This window comes from Bradysia coprophila, assembly GCF_014529535.1.
Source record: "Bradysia coprophila strain Holo2 chromosome X unlocalized genomic scaffold, BU_Bcop_v1 contig_26, whole genome shotgun sequence".
Lineage (NCBI taxonomy): Eukaryota > Metazoa > Arthropoda > Insecta > Diptera > Sciaridae > Bradysia > Bradysia coprophila.
In genome coordinates this window covers 1,949,120-1,964,545 of record NW_023503313.1, presented here as the reverse complement: position 1 = coordinate 1,964,545, position 15,426 = coordinate 1,949,120, and the positions used below count along the sequence as shown (strand labels likewise).

Sequence of the window (15,426 nt, the reverse complement as noted above, 5' to 3'; positions counted from 1 at the left end):
CCGTTCATTCTTTGAAAGGTTTCTGAAGTTAATTTGATAAATTTTAACTTGACTTAAAATGTCCTGATCAGGTTGATCTGTATTCTTTTTTTTGCACGAAAATTTATTAAAATTTCAGGTCAACCTGAAAACTGATGACCTGGCAGGTTTCATAAAAAATATCTGACCTGAAATTTCGAATCATACAGTCTTTTGACCGCGATCGACCTACTTTACTTCACTAAATCAATTCACCAAAATGATGCAACATTCAATTTATTTTCAAGACAGATCTCTGTCATATGTTATCAACAACAACAGCAATAATAAACGAGAACCTCTGACTATATAGCAAAAAACATGTTTTAAACAAATGAAGTAAAAGATTTCTCAAAACAATCTCTGAAATGTTCGATCAAATGAAGTCATAGATCAGATAATGAAACTGTTAATCTGTCGTTTGTGCCAGATTAAATCTTTCGACTACCGCTTTGACCACTTTTGACCACTCCTTATCAATCAACTAAAAAGTGTCAATTCGATAGATCTAGTGTCAAAATTTTTTTAGCTCTTGAGAGCTTCGATTTTTAAGCTCTAAATTTGTGTAATTACATGGTCAAGACATTAAACTCTATCATAAAATGTTCAATCCATTCTTAAAATAACGGAATTCTGTTTGTTAAAGATTAGACTACAAGTGACCGGTATCCCCATCTCAATTAGGCTACAACAAAGAATTAAACATTTTTCATTTAACAATTCAATTAGGAAAAAATTAATTAGGGAAATTTCTTTCCACTCAGCGATTTGTGCATCCAATTACCCAAATTTAATAATTAAATCGTGTAAATGTTAAACAAAACTAAAAATGAAACGAATTTATCCGCGCGGATATCCGTTTCAAAAAATAAAATTTGGCGTGGCAACCAAATAAAATAGCCTACATTCTGCAAATGCCAGAAAAATTGAAATAATTAAAATCAGAATTCCTAAACAAATTAACCATTTATAACAATAAAACATCTTCTAAAGTCGTGCCTCAAGAGAAATGAAGATCAATCTACAATTCACATACAAGCGCACATACACCAAAAAAAAAATCACTCGCATTGTCAAAAATTTCTATTTTTTCCATCTTCCTACTTCACACATAGGTGTATTATTCAATCGATAAACGGTAAAGTGCTAAATCTGTTTTGATCTCATCATACGTGTATATTAATATATAATTTAGAAAATTTTATTATTTAGCTATTTTATCAGACAACTTTTTTTTAGGTAAACAAGATAGCCGGAGAAATGGAGAGGGAGACCGCGTTGTATATGTAGTCATCCTACACCTCCATTTCTTTAAAAACAACACGTTTTGCCGGAGAAGTTGTCAATGCAACGACTGTTCTATCCGAATAAACACGTAATCTCATAATTGCAGTCAAATATTTGAGTTCTTTTTTTTCGGTTAAAAATTTACTTTTTGATTCAATTTGTTTCTGTACAAATTGTAGTTTGATATATACCCAAAAAAGTGAGAAAAATGAAGATTTTTATTGTGACTTGTTTGTTAATTAGTGCGGTGTTCGCTGCTGACGAATCATCTAGTTTCCAAGATTGCTTGGAAAAGGATTCCATTTCGTGTATTCAAGTTGCGGTACGATTTAAATTTAACAATTTTTTTTATTGATTTAATTTTGTGAATTTTAATGGTTAAGGATGTAAATTAAGTGAATGAAAAGAACATATCAATGGACCGAAGAAAAAAAAAATCATATCAAGCAGGAGCAAACTTTTATGGATTACCAGTGTTTACGAGATATGAATGAAATTGAAATTTGATTCAAAATAAAAAACCGGACTGACAAGACAAGTGCGAAGAGTAATTAGTGAGCAAAAAAAAGAGAAGAGAAATGAAGCAAGAAAAAAAATACGTTTTGCAAATAAGGACTAATAAAAATCGCTTTTATGGTCACTTGCAATTTTTTTTTAATCTCTCGTGGCTGAAATTTCATTCATAAAGTTACAATTTTCATTCACAAACGTACAAATCTGATACCGTGACTTTTGGTACATTAATTTGTCGATTGATTTAAACTGGAAATTTACGAGAATTTGATTGATTTCTTTTTTGTAGAAATTATGAAATTTTTATTGCTATATAGAGAGGGAGAGGAATGTAAACGATGACGATTTTATTAACGGAAACATTTTTTCTCAATCAAAATTTCAGGTTTACCGAAAGGCTAAATCCTTCTTCGAACAACCCAAAATCGACATCTTCGGAGGACTTTCACTCGCCAAATCTGAACGCGCCGGCAAGAGCTTGGAAGAACCAACCGTTGATATCGAAAGTGCCAACACCGTTGAAACTCGTGAAAATGCATTGGAAAGCTACGTTGTCAACCGTGCCAAGAACTTCTTCCAGGAACGTTCGTTGAGCTGGGACTTTGCCAACACAGCCAGAACCTTGGCCAACGCCATTCCCGATGACATCAAAGAATCCGTTCGATCCCTCGTTGTCGAAGAACGTGGAAAGAAGAAGAAGATCTTGAAAAAATTGTTGCCTTTGTTGGGATTATTGAAAGTTAAATTTGCCGTCTTCGGTGTTTTCGCACTCTTCGCCATTGCCATCATTGCAAAGAAGGCTCTACTGTTAGCCATTATTTCCATTGCCATTTCTGGTGCGTCAGTTGTTCAAGGTCTTTTCTCGAAATTGCGCGGATTAGGTGGTGGTTTGGGAGGTTTGGGAGGCGGTAGCAGCGGTGGATACTCTGGCGGCCATGGTGGACACGAAGAAATCATTGCATACACAAATGGAGGTAGCGGTGGTGGTGGATGGTCCTCAGGCGGCGGTGGAAGCACTGGTGGATGGAGCAGTGGTGGATACGATTCATATGGTGAACATGGATCGCACAGTTCACCAGTAGCTCAATCAATTGCTTATTCCGGGCATCACAAAGTTGCTCGACGATAGACGGCAGCCAAAAAAAATGACGTTAGGAGGTTTTAGTAATATTATTTAAAAAAAAATTGCGAAAAAACGAAATGAAATTCCATAATTTATTTTTATTTATTAATAATTTATTATATTAAAATGAGAGAGTAATTGATATATAGAAGATTCATCGAATACAATTTATTGCCAATGTTCAAAATAGTTTACTCTTGTAAAGACTTAGTTCAGTCAGGCTTTATAAGCTAGTCTCAATTAATAGATTTTTACAGTTAATTTGTTTACCGATTTATTAGCTTTACAAGTTACTTTCTAGTCTTTTCTTTTAAACAAAAAATATCTTGTGTGTTGCTCTAGTATAGTGTATTTCTACCTACTTCTTCACTATTTGTTATACTTTTCATTCTTTTCTGTTGTTTGTATATATTTTATTTAGATCTCCTACATAATTTCTAAGTCTACAATCCTACGATTCTTTGTTTTTTTTTTAAATATTAATTTTATTAGTCTTTCTAGTACTTTCGACTGTAAATCTTCCTATATCTTCATAACTGTGTATATCATCACTTCAAAACCAAAATCTTGCCTCTATTTTCTTTTAACTGTATAAGCGGTGAGAAAATCGATAAATAGCTCAAAACACAATCAAAACAAAAATATACCGAATCATGTAATCAAATCAATAATTTTTATGTAATAAACCGAGATTAATTAAATATCTTAAGTGATCAATCAAAATAACTGTTTTTTATTCTCATGTACCAAATCCAATGCCACCATTACAAGTCACACAAAAGAAATGATAATTCCAATCAATTTCACTTAGTGGTAGCATCTTCTTCGTATTATATTATCCAAATCCAAACAATCGATGATTCTTACCAATTCATTTATGTGCCGTCGACGACAGTTCGAGGTCAAGGTTTCATATTCCTTATTTGTGAAATAAGAATCTGTTATAGCATATAGCATATATATACGAATAATCATGTAAACTTTCTCACATCAAACATTAATTCGTCTTTTTTCTGTTGAGTTCTTACCGGTTTAATATTATTTGGTAAGACCCGAAATAATAAACAGAATATCTTCAATTTCGAAATTGTATTAAGCTCAAGTTTTTGTGTATACCATTTACAACGGTCGGTGGTAATATTACCTTTAGTGGTCATAACGATATATCGTTATGCGGACCACATAATAAAACAACATACAGAAAAGCAGAAATGTTATTTCTTTGAACTTTAATTGTTTCTAATTTAAATTCTTCTTTTCTTTTGTGTTAGGTTTTTTTAATGGCTTGAACTTTTGCAAAATAAGAATACCTCATTACAATGGAACGAACCATACAAGTCGGATCATTTACAAGTAGTTAAATTGCATAAATTAAAATAGACAACACAATGAATAATTTTTAATAAACTTTCTTCAAGACCTCATCACTCATGGTCGTGCTACAAATACTCTTTTTTTCGTAAAAGAAACACAAAAATAATTCAAAATTCATGAACTTGTTTCCATATAGTTCGTTAAACGGACATCATTCTCTCATCTCCGGCATTCATTTTTTTTTGTTCTTCATTTTTACTTTAAATGTAATTAATATTTAAGCAATTGTGGTGAAATTCTTATTTGCAAATTCGAATTAATTAACTTTGCGACCGACGAACAAACCAATTCCGCTTTTTACTTTTATTTATTTAAGTTTTTTTTCTTCTGTCGCGACTTCTTTCTCTCTGGTAGAAACAATTTTTTTTTGTTAAATCAGTTAGAGACCATCATACAACGTACACCTATAAATTCTCGGTTTATTATTTATTTAAACTGTGTGTAATTTCAAGTAATATGCAATGGAATTGAATTATACGCATGTTAAATTGATGAACACAATATAATACACCGTGTATGTTGGGTGAGATCACATATAATCGCGGTTTTAGTGATGAGTATCATTTATATTATTCCATGTAATATGTTAAATCGATGCCCTGGTTTGATTTTTTTTTAAATATTTGTTAACAGGTTAACTTCTGTTATTTTTTGAAATCAAAACCAGTTGTGGACGTTGTAGAGCGCTGCGACAGTTGTCCCGCACGACACATCCTATGATGCACCTTAATGTTTTTCCTGTTGAGGGACGTTTATGTTTAACAATAGAGATTGCTCACAGATTTAACTAGCGTCAAGAAGATTTACGAATCAAATGCCTTAAAGATACAATCAAGCCTTTCTCGCAATTTTCCCTCAGCAGTCGGTATGCCAAATTTGAACTCTCAAGGACTTTTGGTCTAGGCTTTTATAGAGAGACAATAAAAAGCCAACAAAAATGACAACAATGTGCGACTAGTCAAAGTACTATAAAGTGGCCACAGTACTTACAATGTACGAAGAAAGAGCAGATCGTTGATTATGTGTAGCATTATGAAGATTGTATTCGTATAAATATATGGACAGCGGATCGTTGAAAGCCAAAGTATCATATTAAAGCCGATAACAATTTTATTTCTTCATAGTTCTCACAAAATAATTATACTTAAATATTGAGTCAAAAGGAAATTCTTTGTAAACTCTTGAGTCCTCCAAGATTAGACTTTTTTTACCATTTCTCTGTACCTATATTTTCGAACAAAATACCACACTTTCGATTATACTTTTCAAATGGAAAAATCAAAATCGTTTAATTGAACTGGAGTTGTACACTTCACATGAAAGCAAACACTTTTCATTCTATTTTAGGTGAAAAACTAACTGAATACGCTCTGCAATTCGTAGTGGGAAGCGGATGCCTAGAAGCAGCACACTAAACCTTATAGCCCACATACTTTGTACGAGACCACCAATATTTCTCTTTTTAACAGATACATTTTTTTTAGAAATTAATTTGTTACACTCGTTAATATTCATATTTATAGTACATCTAAGAGGAATGTTGATCACCAAAAAAGGTAAGAAAATTTCAAGATGCTTAAAATACTTTCCCTTCAGAGTTTTTTCTTCTTCTCTAAGCAAATATGGGCAACTTCATTTTGATAATTTACACTTTTTTATTTTTTATTTATTAAACAGGGCATCTGTTCAATTGCTTAAACAGATATGCACGTAGGCCTCTTGTGGACCCATTGTGCCACCCATGTATCGTCATTATGCCAGAATACTACACTCCGTACTTTTCCCGGAATCTTCCCGAACTACATATGTAGCTTAGGACATCCTTGGGGTGTAGTGATTTAATAGTACCGATTCTAAGTGTAAAATTGCCAAGACATTTGTACCTGGACTGGATAAATGCTGGGCATTGGCATAGGTAGTGGTCGGCTGAATCAATGTGTGCTCCACATAGATCACATCCTGAGTCCAGTCGTTTTCCTATATTCGTAAGATGCTTGTTAAAATCAAAGTGACCCGTCATGACTCCTACATAAACTTTCAGCCTAGTTCTGCTAAGGTTAAGAAGAAACTTGGAGTGGTTCTTACGCAGTGTAACATTATTCTTCGATTGTTTGCATCCTTCTTGTTCATGCCAGTACTTAGTAGATTTCATGTATTTGTATCTGTTTATTTCGCGCTTAATAATTGATGGCGGAATTCCTATTAATGGTTCAGGGATAAGTTCGATAGCAGTTTGTGCCCCTTGTTTGGCCAGTTCATCTGCTTTTTCGTTACCTATAATGCCCGAGTGTCCTGGCACCCAAGTGATGTTAACTTGGTTATCAACCGAGATGTCATCTAGTGATTGCCAGCACTTCAGGGTCAGAGCCGAACTTATTTTGACTGATTTAAATGCTTTGATGGCTGCCTGACTGTCTGTGTAGATTGAAATCACTTCATTTACTGTTCTAAGCTTTAAGACTTCATGACAACATTTGAGTATACCCGCGATTTCAGCTAAATAAATGGAGCTATATTTACCTAGCGGAATGGACAATTCCACTCTCGGCGCTTCGCAGAAGACACCTGCTCCCGCTTGATCATTTATCAAAGAGCCATCTGTGTAAAATTGTATGCCATTTGTCAGTGGCAGTAGGCTATCCTTCCAGTGGGATCTTTCAGGTATATTTAGTGTGAATTTGCGTTCGAATTTGAACATTGGGTTAACGTAGTCCGTCTTCAAATGGATGACTGGAAGAAATTGCTTGGACCTGTACCAAATTGCTGAATGTCCAGCGTCTTTAAGTTTGATATTAGAGTCCCTTTTGAGTCTACTAAGCACTAAAAGTGCCTCTGTTTCTATCAGAATGTGCAGAGGAGTAAGTTCGAGAATTACTTCTAAAGCTGCAGTGGGAGCAGAGTGCCATGCTCCAGTTATAGCTTTGCATGCCAATCGTTGAAATTTATTGAGCTTATCTATGACATTTTTAAGGCAACACTTGTGGTTCCATAGAAAGGAACCGTAGAGTAGAATAGGTCTAACAACCGAAGTGTAGATCCAATAGAGTACTTTAGGAGAAAGGCCCCACGATTTGCCATATGCTTTCCTACATTGCCAAAGTGCTATGGTAGCCTTGTGAATGCGATAATCAATATTGGGTATCCAGCTTAATGAGCAGTCCAGAATGACCCCTAGGTATTTCACTTCGTCCACCAATGAGATCGGTATACCGTTAATGGTTGGTACTCTGATAGCTTCTATTTTTCTTATACTTTTCCGGAAGAGAATCATTTTAGTCTTACCAGGATTAACCTCGAGTTCATTTTCCAAGCACCACTTCGACACCTCGTTCAGAACTCCTTGAAGGATATCACAAAGAGTAGGTACGAACTTGCCTCTTAGGATCGTGGCTAAGTCATCGGAAAAACCTTCTGTTTGATATCCACGGCTATTAAGTGATTCAATTAGACCGTCAATTACCATGCACCATAAGAGAGGGGGGAGTACTCCACCTTGTGGACTGCCCTTGGTGACTACAATCGTTAGCTTTGTCTCACCGTAGCGAACAAAGACAATTCTGCTTTTTAGCATAAAAAAGATCCAATCTGTGATACCTGGATCAATACCGAATTTACGACAAGCGTTCACGATCGCGAGGTACGTGATATAGTTAAAAGCGCCAGCTATATCGATAAAACATCCCAGTGCGTATTCATTTGTAAGTAGCGCAGCTTCTACAGTAGTAAGTAGATTATGCAGTGCGTTTTCACAAGACTTGCCCAGCTGATAGGCATGTTGTTGCGGTTGTAATTTTTTTATACTTAGTGGTCCGTCCCTAATATAACGATCAATGAGTTTTTCCAAAATTTTCAAGAAGAATGATGTCAGACTAATAGGCCTGAAGTTATTCGCTTTGGAGTAATCAATGTTACCTGGCTTAGGTGTGAATGCTACTCTGGTTCCCCTCCACCTCTTGGGAACATATTTTAGGTGGAGACAAGCGGAATAGATTTGTCGTAATCTGTTAACGAAAAGATGAATGGACTTTTGTATTAGAGCAGGAAAAATTCCATCTTCGCCTGGTGACTTGAACGGTGCAAATGTGTTTACTGCCCAAGTTAACCTGTCATTTGTAATTGTTTCTTGAATTAGTTTATCATTAGGAATGGCTGTTCCTAGAGGAACGTCCGGCAGAGGTTCTTCACCTTCGATGATTCTGCTGCCTGGGAAGTGCGAGGCTACAAGATGCCTGTACGTTTCGTCTAGAGTATCAGTATAATTACCTGATTGGAGTTGTAGAGATCCTACTAATTGGACTGGGTCCTTTGATAGAATTTTGAACATTTTGGCCGAGTCTCTAAGGTTATCAATAGCCGTACATTGTACTTTCCAGCCAACTCGTTCTTTCTTTTTCAGGGCCATTTTGTATTCTCGTTGAATCTTATAGAAATCGTCCCAGGTGACCTTGCTAAAAGGCGATTTTGCTGCGTTAAAGGCGCGACGAAGTTTTGACCTCAATGCTTTGTCTTCTGATGTATAATAAGGTAGTGAATGACCTGCTTTGTGTTTGTGAAGAGGACATGCATTTTCATATGAATCAACGATTTCAACGTGAACTTTTTCCACTTCTCTTTCTACATCGTCAGTACTAAGTAAAACTAGATTGGTAGGTTCCGGGCTAAGTTTACTCTGCAGAGTTTGAGTAAAAGTATTCCAGTTGGTCGCCGCTGGATTTCTGAAGAGAAGTGGTGGCTGCGTATCAAGATCTAGGTCAAACCGGATGCATTTGTGGTCCGAAGTTAGAATTTACACTTACTGCTACAAGATAATAACACCATGTGATCAGAGACACAAATTCAAGTTGTGCTACTCTTCTTTCATTTTACAAAAAAAAACCTACACAAAAATTACAGAATCAATGATGACCACCAATTTGATAGGGAATGAAATATCTCTTTTCATGTTTGTAACTCAGAATCAAATATATTCTCTTGCAAGGAGTGGAAAAAGCCATAAAGTCTTTCGCATAGGATGGCTTCTGGAATTAACATAGTATATTTTTGGACGCAGCTGACAGTAGTATGCTTCCTTGTATAAATTAAAACATACCGTACTAACAATCTCAAGTGGTAGCTCTTATCTTTAAGCCACCAAAATAGCACTGCTGCTAGTAGCATTGACACTGAATTAGCAAACGACAAGCTAGGAGCAATGCATTGTTTTTACTCAACTGTAACGTACTTCATGGTTAAGAAAACTTTGCATACATCTTTGTACATCATCTATATTTTCGTACATTGGACACGATAATGGTACTTTTAGCGAGGGGGAAACCACTCTGGTAATTGATTACACACCATGCTCGGAATTGTCGGATAATCAGGTAATTAAACGGAATTGACGGGAATTAATGGGAATTGAAAGAAATCGACAGGAAGTACCTATAGAAATTGAAAGGGAATTGAAAGCATTTGTACGTAATTGAAAAGAAATAGAGCGAATTCGGCAATTAGACGAGTTGCTCCGGTAATTGAGGTAATTAAACGGAATTGAAAGAAATTAGAAATTGATTTACCACCCCTTTAGCCAGTGGTTTCCCCCTCGACTTTTCGTATTTTATTATCGAAATGGGATACTTTTCAACGTTAGAGCCGTCGTAACAATACGTGATAAAATGGAAGCTACGTTGAACACAAAATGAATGGAATAATCTTTCCACATCCACTCAATGAATTTTTTTTTTTAAATACAATGTGTGGTCAAACATGTCTTCGGATAGTTTCGTTCTTGTATCAAAATTGTTACTTATCTACCAAGCATCGTATTCATGAACATTCACATACAAACAACCATTTATTTATAGTAGAATAAGGGTAAACCATTATGCCTCGTAAAGTTTGTAAGTAAAATGAGTGAAATTAATTTCACGAGATTTCGTGAAATTCCATCTTTTCTTACAACGCTACTTATGCTACATTTACGAAGTTGAGTGAAATAAAATCTCACTTACAACACCACGCACCTGTGTACTTTGCTTGAAACTAATTTTATCACATACGCGCGGTGTTCGGATGTCAAAATTACTTCACTAGAAGCTTAATGCAAAAATTTGTGGTCTCGTTTTCGCTTATGTGATAAAATAGAGTACACACTTGTCACTATCAGTCTCGGCAATCCTCGACTTCTTCGTGACAAGTGTGTAATATATATTACATGCTACATGTGTCAAACACCGTACTTTTCATGTTTAAAGCATTTCTTACGAAGCCCTCAGCTCGGCTTCGCCTCGGATCAACAAAATTCACACGAAAACTCTACTTTTCATCTTTTTATCCCGAGTCATGTAAAATACTATTACGAATCGAAAAATATTTACGCAGCTGCGTAAATGTTGTAAAAAGAATTTCGTATTATGAAATTTAGAAGTTGGATAAATGAAAACTTGTGTTTTGAAGTTGACTTGGGTCGTCTCATATTCACGAAAACAAACACATGGGTATTTTCACACAGAATTTACAAAATGTGAACAAGTGCGCACCATTCGCTCTGGTTTTTTACACACGAGCCGTTTACATGTTTTACTTACCAATCAGGATACATACGAACTTTACAAATCATAATGGTTTACCCCTAATATAACTCATTAAAGATTGTTGGACGCAATGAGCACCATTCTTGTCATTTGTCGAATTACCACGTAGATCAAAAGTAGAAGTTAAATTCAATTTATTGAGAGTAGAAATTCATAACATGGTAAATACTAAATTACTCTTAAGTCGCCAATTCCAAAGCTAAGAACAAGAGCACATCTTCAGCGGGCATGTAAAGAAGAATTACAAATTCAATAGCAACAACCGAGAACTTTCAGTTTTACATCATAAAATAAATAAATGTGCGTACGTTTGTTGACCTATTTATCAATTTCGAAATGTATAACCATCAAAAATTTCATTGCTTCTACCGTTAGTGGACGAGATAATAAACAAGCACGGTAGAATGTAAATTTAAAGTAAAAATTAAGACGACAACGCCCACTAACGATGTTACAAGAATCCCTCACATCTGAACCACCATATTTGTAACACACATAAAAGTACATATTTCGGACCTTAATCATAACAAAAAATTATCAGAGCCTTTGGTGTACTGACCATACTTCAATCATTTTTAAAGTCGGATTCAACAAAGATATTATATTTACTCACGTAGAAAAGCGTCTACGTTTCGAATATTAAAGTCAAGGCAGCACAAAAGCGCTTCTTATAAAGCTATACAATGACTTTCGTATGAGCTTCTTATGTCTGAGTAATTCTCTTAGCCACATAGAGTAGTCTAACACGCATTTTCCATCACACCGACATCGCGATAGAGTATGCATTACCATATAGGCAGAAAGAAACTAAAATTTAAAATAAAAAGTTTCACAGCGCCGCATGTTATACCAAAATAATGTTGTTAAAACAGTCTGATAAAAGGCTATTCAAAAACTGTTTTCTCTGTACTATATAAAAATTCTTCGTTTTTGAAACCTAGATGTCTCTACCGTTTACATTTTCATCACATTTTCACTATGACTAGAGTTTGTTGATCATTTTGTTATCGACGACAATGACATAAATAGGCACTGGATAGGATCCTTTTATTATTTACAGCAAAACTGATGTGAGAATTAAAAAGTAAAAGATTTTGAAGTAAACACCAGAAAACATTTTAAACAACAGAAGTAACAGATTTAATGATAGTGACTACAATACCAGGTTTTTATAAAGGTTAAGAGAATGAGATATGTCATTAACCGTCCAATGGTTTTAGACGATCGGTAGACAGTAAAATTGCTGTTCATAAAACAATACAGCCAGTTCAAAAAAAAAAAACGTTTTATCCAAGAATTCGTAAGATATCTGCGATAAGTTTCATTTTGGCATACTGCCCGCACGCACGCTGCCACGCACGTAATTTTATTAATTTACTTTCATCCAACTGTGAAATGTAAAATTAAACCTTATCAAAACTTGCCGGATTGAATTGCAAATTTCTAAAATATGGAAAACAGGCTTTTGTTCTGTGATAATTCACTGGTGTATTTGAGAGGAAAACGAAAAATCGTGTCTGCAGCCACACATTGTGTTACCTATTTACCTTTTAACTTACTTTAGGAAATTTTTATCGCCATTTATAAGATAAATCTGTCTCACCATTCACTTTTCGCGTATTCTTTAGCTATATGATGAGACTCGCTAATTTCTTGATTCAGCAGCGTCGAAAGATATTGCCACTGGAGTAGTTAAAATGAGTGGAGTTTGCATTTCAGGAATTACAGGTAAATTCCGAAGTACTAGATTACCGCGACTTAGAAATGACTTAGAAAAGACGATGGCAGTCTTAAAAATGTAAGCGAATCAGGACTCTGAGTTATTTGTAGTTGATAGTGACTCGAAAATATTGTGGCTCAATGAAATGTGGATTAAGCCCAAACAAAAAGAAAAAGAAAATAATTTTACAAAACTGTTTCCTTCTCAGACGGCTTCTGATAATTGAATGGTCAAAAAATTTTCTATGAGCCATCCACTTATAGTCTGAAGAGTTTAATTTCAAACCGATGATGATAATCGCGCCAGTGACATTGCCATTGTTATGGAACAAACGTTTTGCATCAATACAAATTAAAGGGAAAGTGATAAATGAAATTTTCACAGTCTCAATAGAAATGTATCGGTAAACAAATTAACAGCTACAGATTAAGAAAGTTTCATTCAATAAAATACATATCTAATGATACAACCATCCATAATCAAAATCGGTTGAATCTTTTCAGCATTAAAATATAGATAAAAAACCTCGAGCATTGATTTAATTAAATGGCATATCATAACACAAAATTGACTTCAAATTACAAGAATTCACACAGAGTGTACGCATTTATAAACTCCATTATTACAACTGGAATGGTTGTGTGTAGTCATGCTTATATGTTTTAATGCTTTATACCAAATATGTACGTACTCTGCAGTGACTATATGTATATAATTCTGAGGTCGATGAGGCGCTTTCGCTTTTAAGCTTTAGTTTTATTAATGATGTGCTTATTCTCAGGTTATAATGCTTAATATTATGTTTGTGTGAATAGATCACTAGTTACATTCAGACAATATGGTCGTACAAATGATGTGAGACATGATAATCATATAAGCAAATATTAACAATTTCATTGACGATAAACTCTTGTGTATTGAATTTGTTAACAGTTTTTTTTTCTTCTTCATTATTTTCCTTCCATTGTTGCTTGCTACTCATATTTATCTACAATAATTTCAGAAGTTTGTTCAACCATGTTTATGCATGCATTGTGTATATACTTATTTATAAAATTAAAATGTAAATTCGATATTGTTGCCGGCATCTTTTTGTTATTACCACAAATGTTTTGAAGTCTTTGACTTTGCGGTTAAATAGTTAAATTGTTAATTATATTGTTGACTAGAGCTACTGCAAATCAATCAAAGCAATAATACAATTGATTTCGATTTAATTTTTAATTACATATTTGGAATGGGTGGAACCTACCACGAGGATCGATTCATAGATTTTTACGCCAACAACATTCAATTCAATCCTACTTAATATACTACTTAAAAAGGCCAGTCATCCGTTATCGACATCAACAAACAAAACAAGCGAGGAACCTTTTTTTAACGAATATTCTTTTATATAGCGAAATTGTGCAGAGGTAACAGATGCGATTATACCGGAGATTGTATGTATAGTATGTAAATGGTAAAGCAAACTCACCTCCTTTGATTTTTATTTACAGCGACTTTGAAATAAGTGACGCATTTTATTTCAGCTGTTTTTCAACGAAATGAAACGAAATGTGTCACTTATTTCAGAGTCTCCCACTGTAAAATATAGACACTGAATTTCGGCCCACTATATGCTGAATGCTGAATTACAGACCAGATTCTTACTGAGCAAACTACCTTCAGACCTTCTTTTTCTAATTTTCACCGGAAAATTTATGTTGTCGTCACCGTAATGGATTATGTTTGCGCATGCTAGATGACCAAAGTGGTAATTCACGTTTCGTGGTAAGATAAAGTGACTTTCAGTAATTTTGCTTTTCATTTTTCAATATTGAATTATTCCAGTCAAAGTCAACAAAATTTCTGTCTAATTTTCCTGCTTTACCAGCTGGTCAACTCATATCTGAGTGTTATTTAAGAACACTTTGTGCATGAATCGGTTTGGAGACAATATCAAAAATCTATTGAACCACTTTATGCAAGTTTCCCTATACCGGACGGTTAAAATTGAACCCAGACGTCGCCCATTCTCATTCCATAAGTAGTGTTCTTGTGTGAGTGTGAGTGGGACAGCTGGTAAAACAACGAAATTTAACTTAGAAACAAATATCAGAAACAAAATTCTAAATTAGAGTATGGATACTATCCATTGAATAAATGGATGGAAATGCAAGTAAGCTTGATTCTACCATCTCAGTCAATGAGGTTTTTTTATCATTTTCATTTATTGTACAAAAAAGTAAATAAATCAAAGAGTTCTACAAACAGTTCTATGATCGAGCACTATTTACAAAGAAAATTCGCACATTCTACTTCACATAATCACAAAACAAAATGATATCTCTCACAATAATAAATATTTTCGTTTTATTTTTTATTAACATGTTACAAACGCCTATCATCTGTTATCGATATAATGGCTTCAGTTAGAAATGAAAAGCTCATTGTGGTCTAAGACTAATGTGGTCTTGTCTTACATAGCATAAAAAAATGTTTTTTAAAAAATGAAGTAAAAGATTTAAATCAAATAATTGAAAATACTTGATACGATCAAATGAAGTAATAGATGCTTCCCGTACATAGACAGATAGATCTATATGGAGTTAGGATAGGATTGTACAAGATGAGCAGGAAAGCTGATGCTTTCCAAGCACCTAAACCACCAACGGGCCTGTTGTGCATTACCTATATTTTCGAGAGATTTTACAATTGTGAATCATATGATTTATCTATTAGAACATAGGTGTCGCTAGTGGTTGACATTTTTAGAATCACGATTGTGACTTACGCATGTGACGTATGAGAACTGTTACGGTCGATAGAGCTGACTA

General features: G+C 34.5%; 1 protein-coding gene across 1 annotated transcript; it reads left to right on the top strand.

The window, feature by feature from the left end:
• The first annotated feature begins 1,339 nt into the window (after window positions 1-1,339).
• On the top strand, window positions 1,340-3,664 carry LOC119069255 (keratin, type II cytoskeletal I-like). The gene is made up of 2 exons (XM_037173309.1): window positions 1,340-1,627; window positions 2,204-3,664. Exons 1-2 carry the CDS (start codon window positions 1,514-1,516, stop codon window positions 2,945-2,947), a joined length of 858 nt encoding a protein of 285 aa, XP_037029204.1. The 5' UTR covers window positions 1,340-1,513; the 3' UTR covers window positions 2,948-3,664.
• The last annotated feature ends 11,762 nt before the right edge of the window (window positions 3,665-15,426 follow it).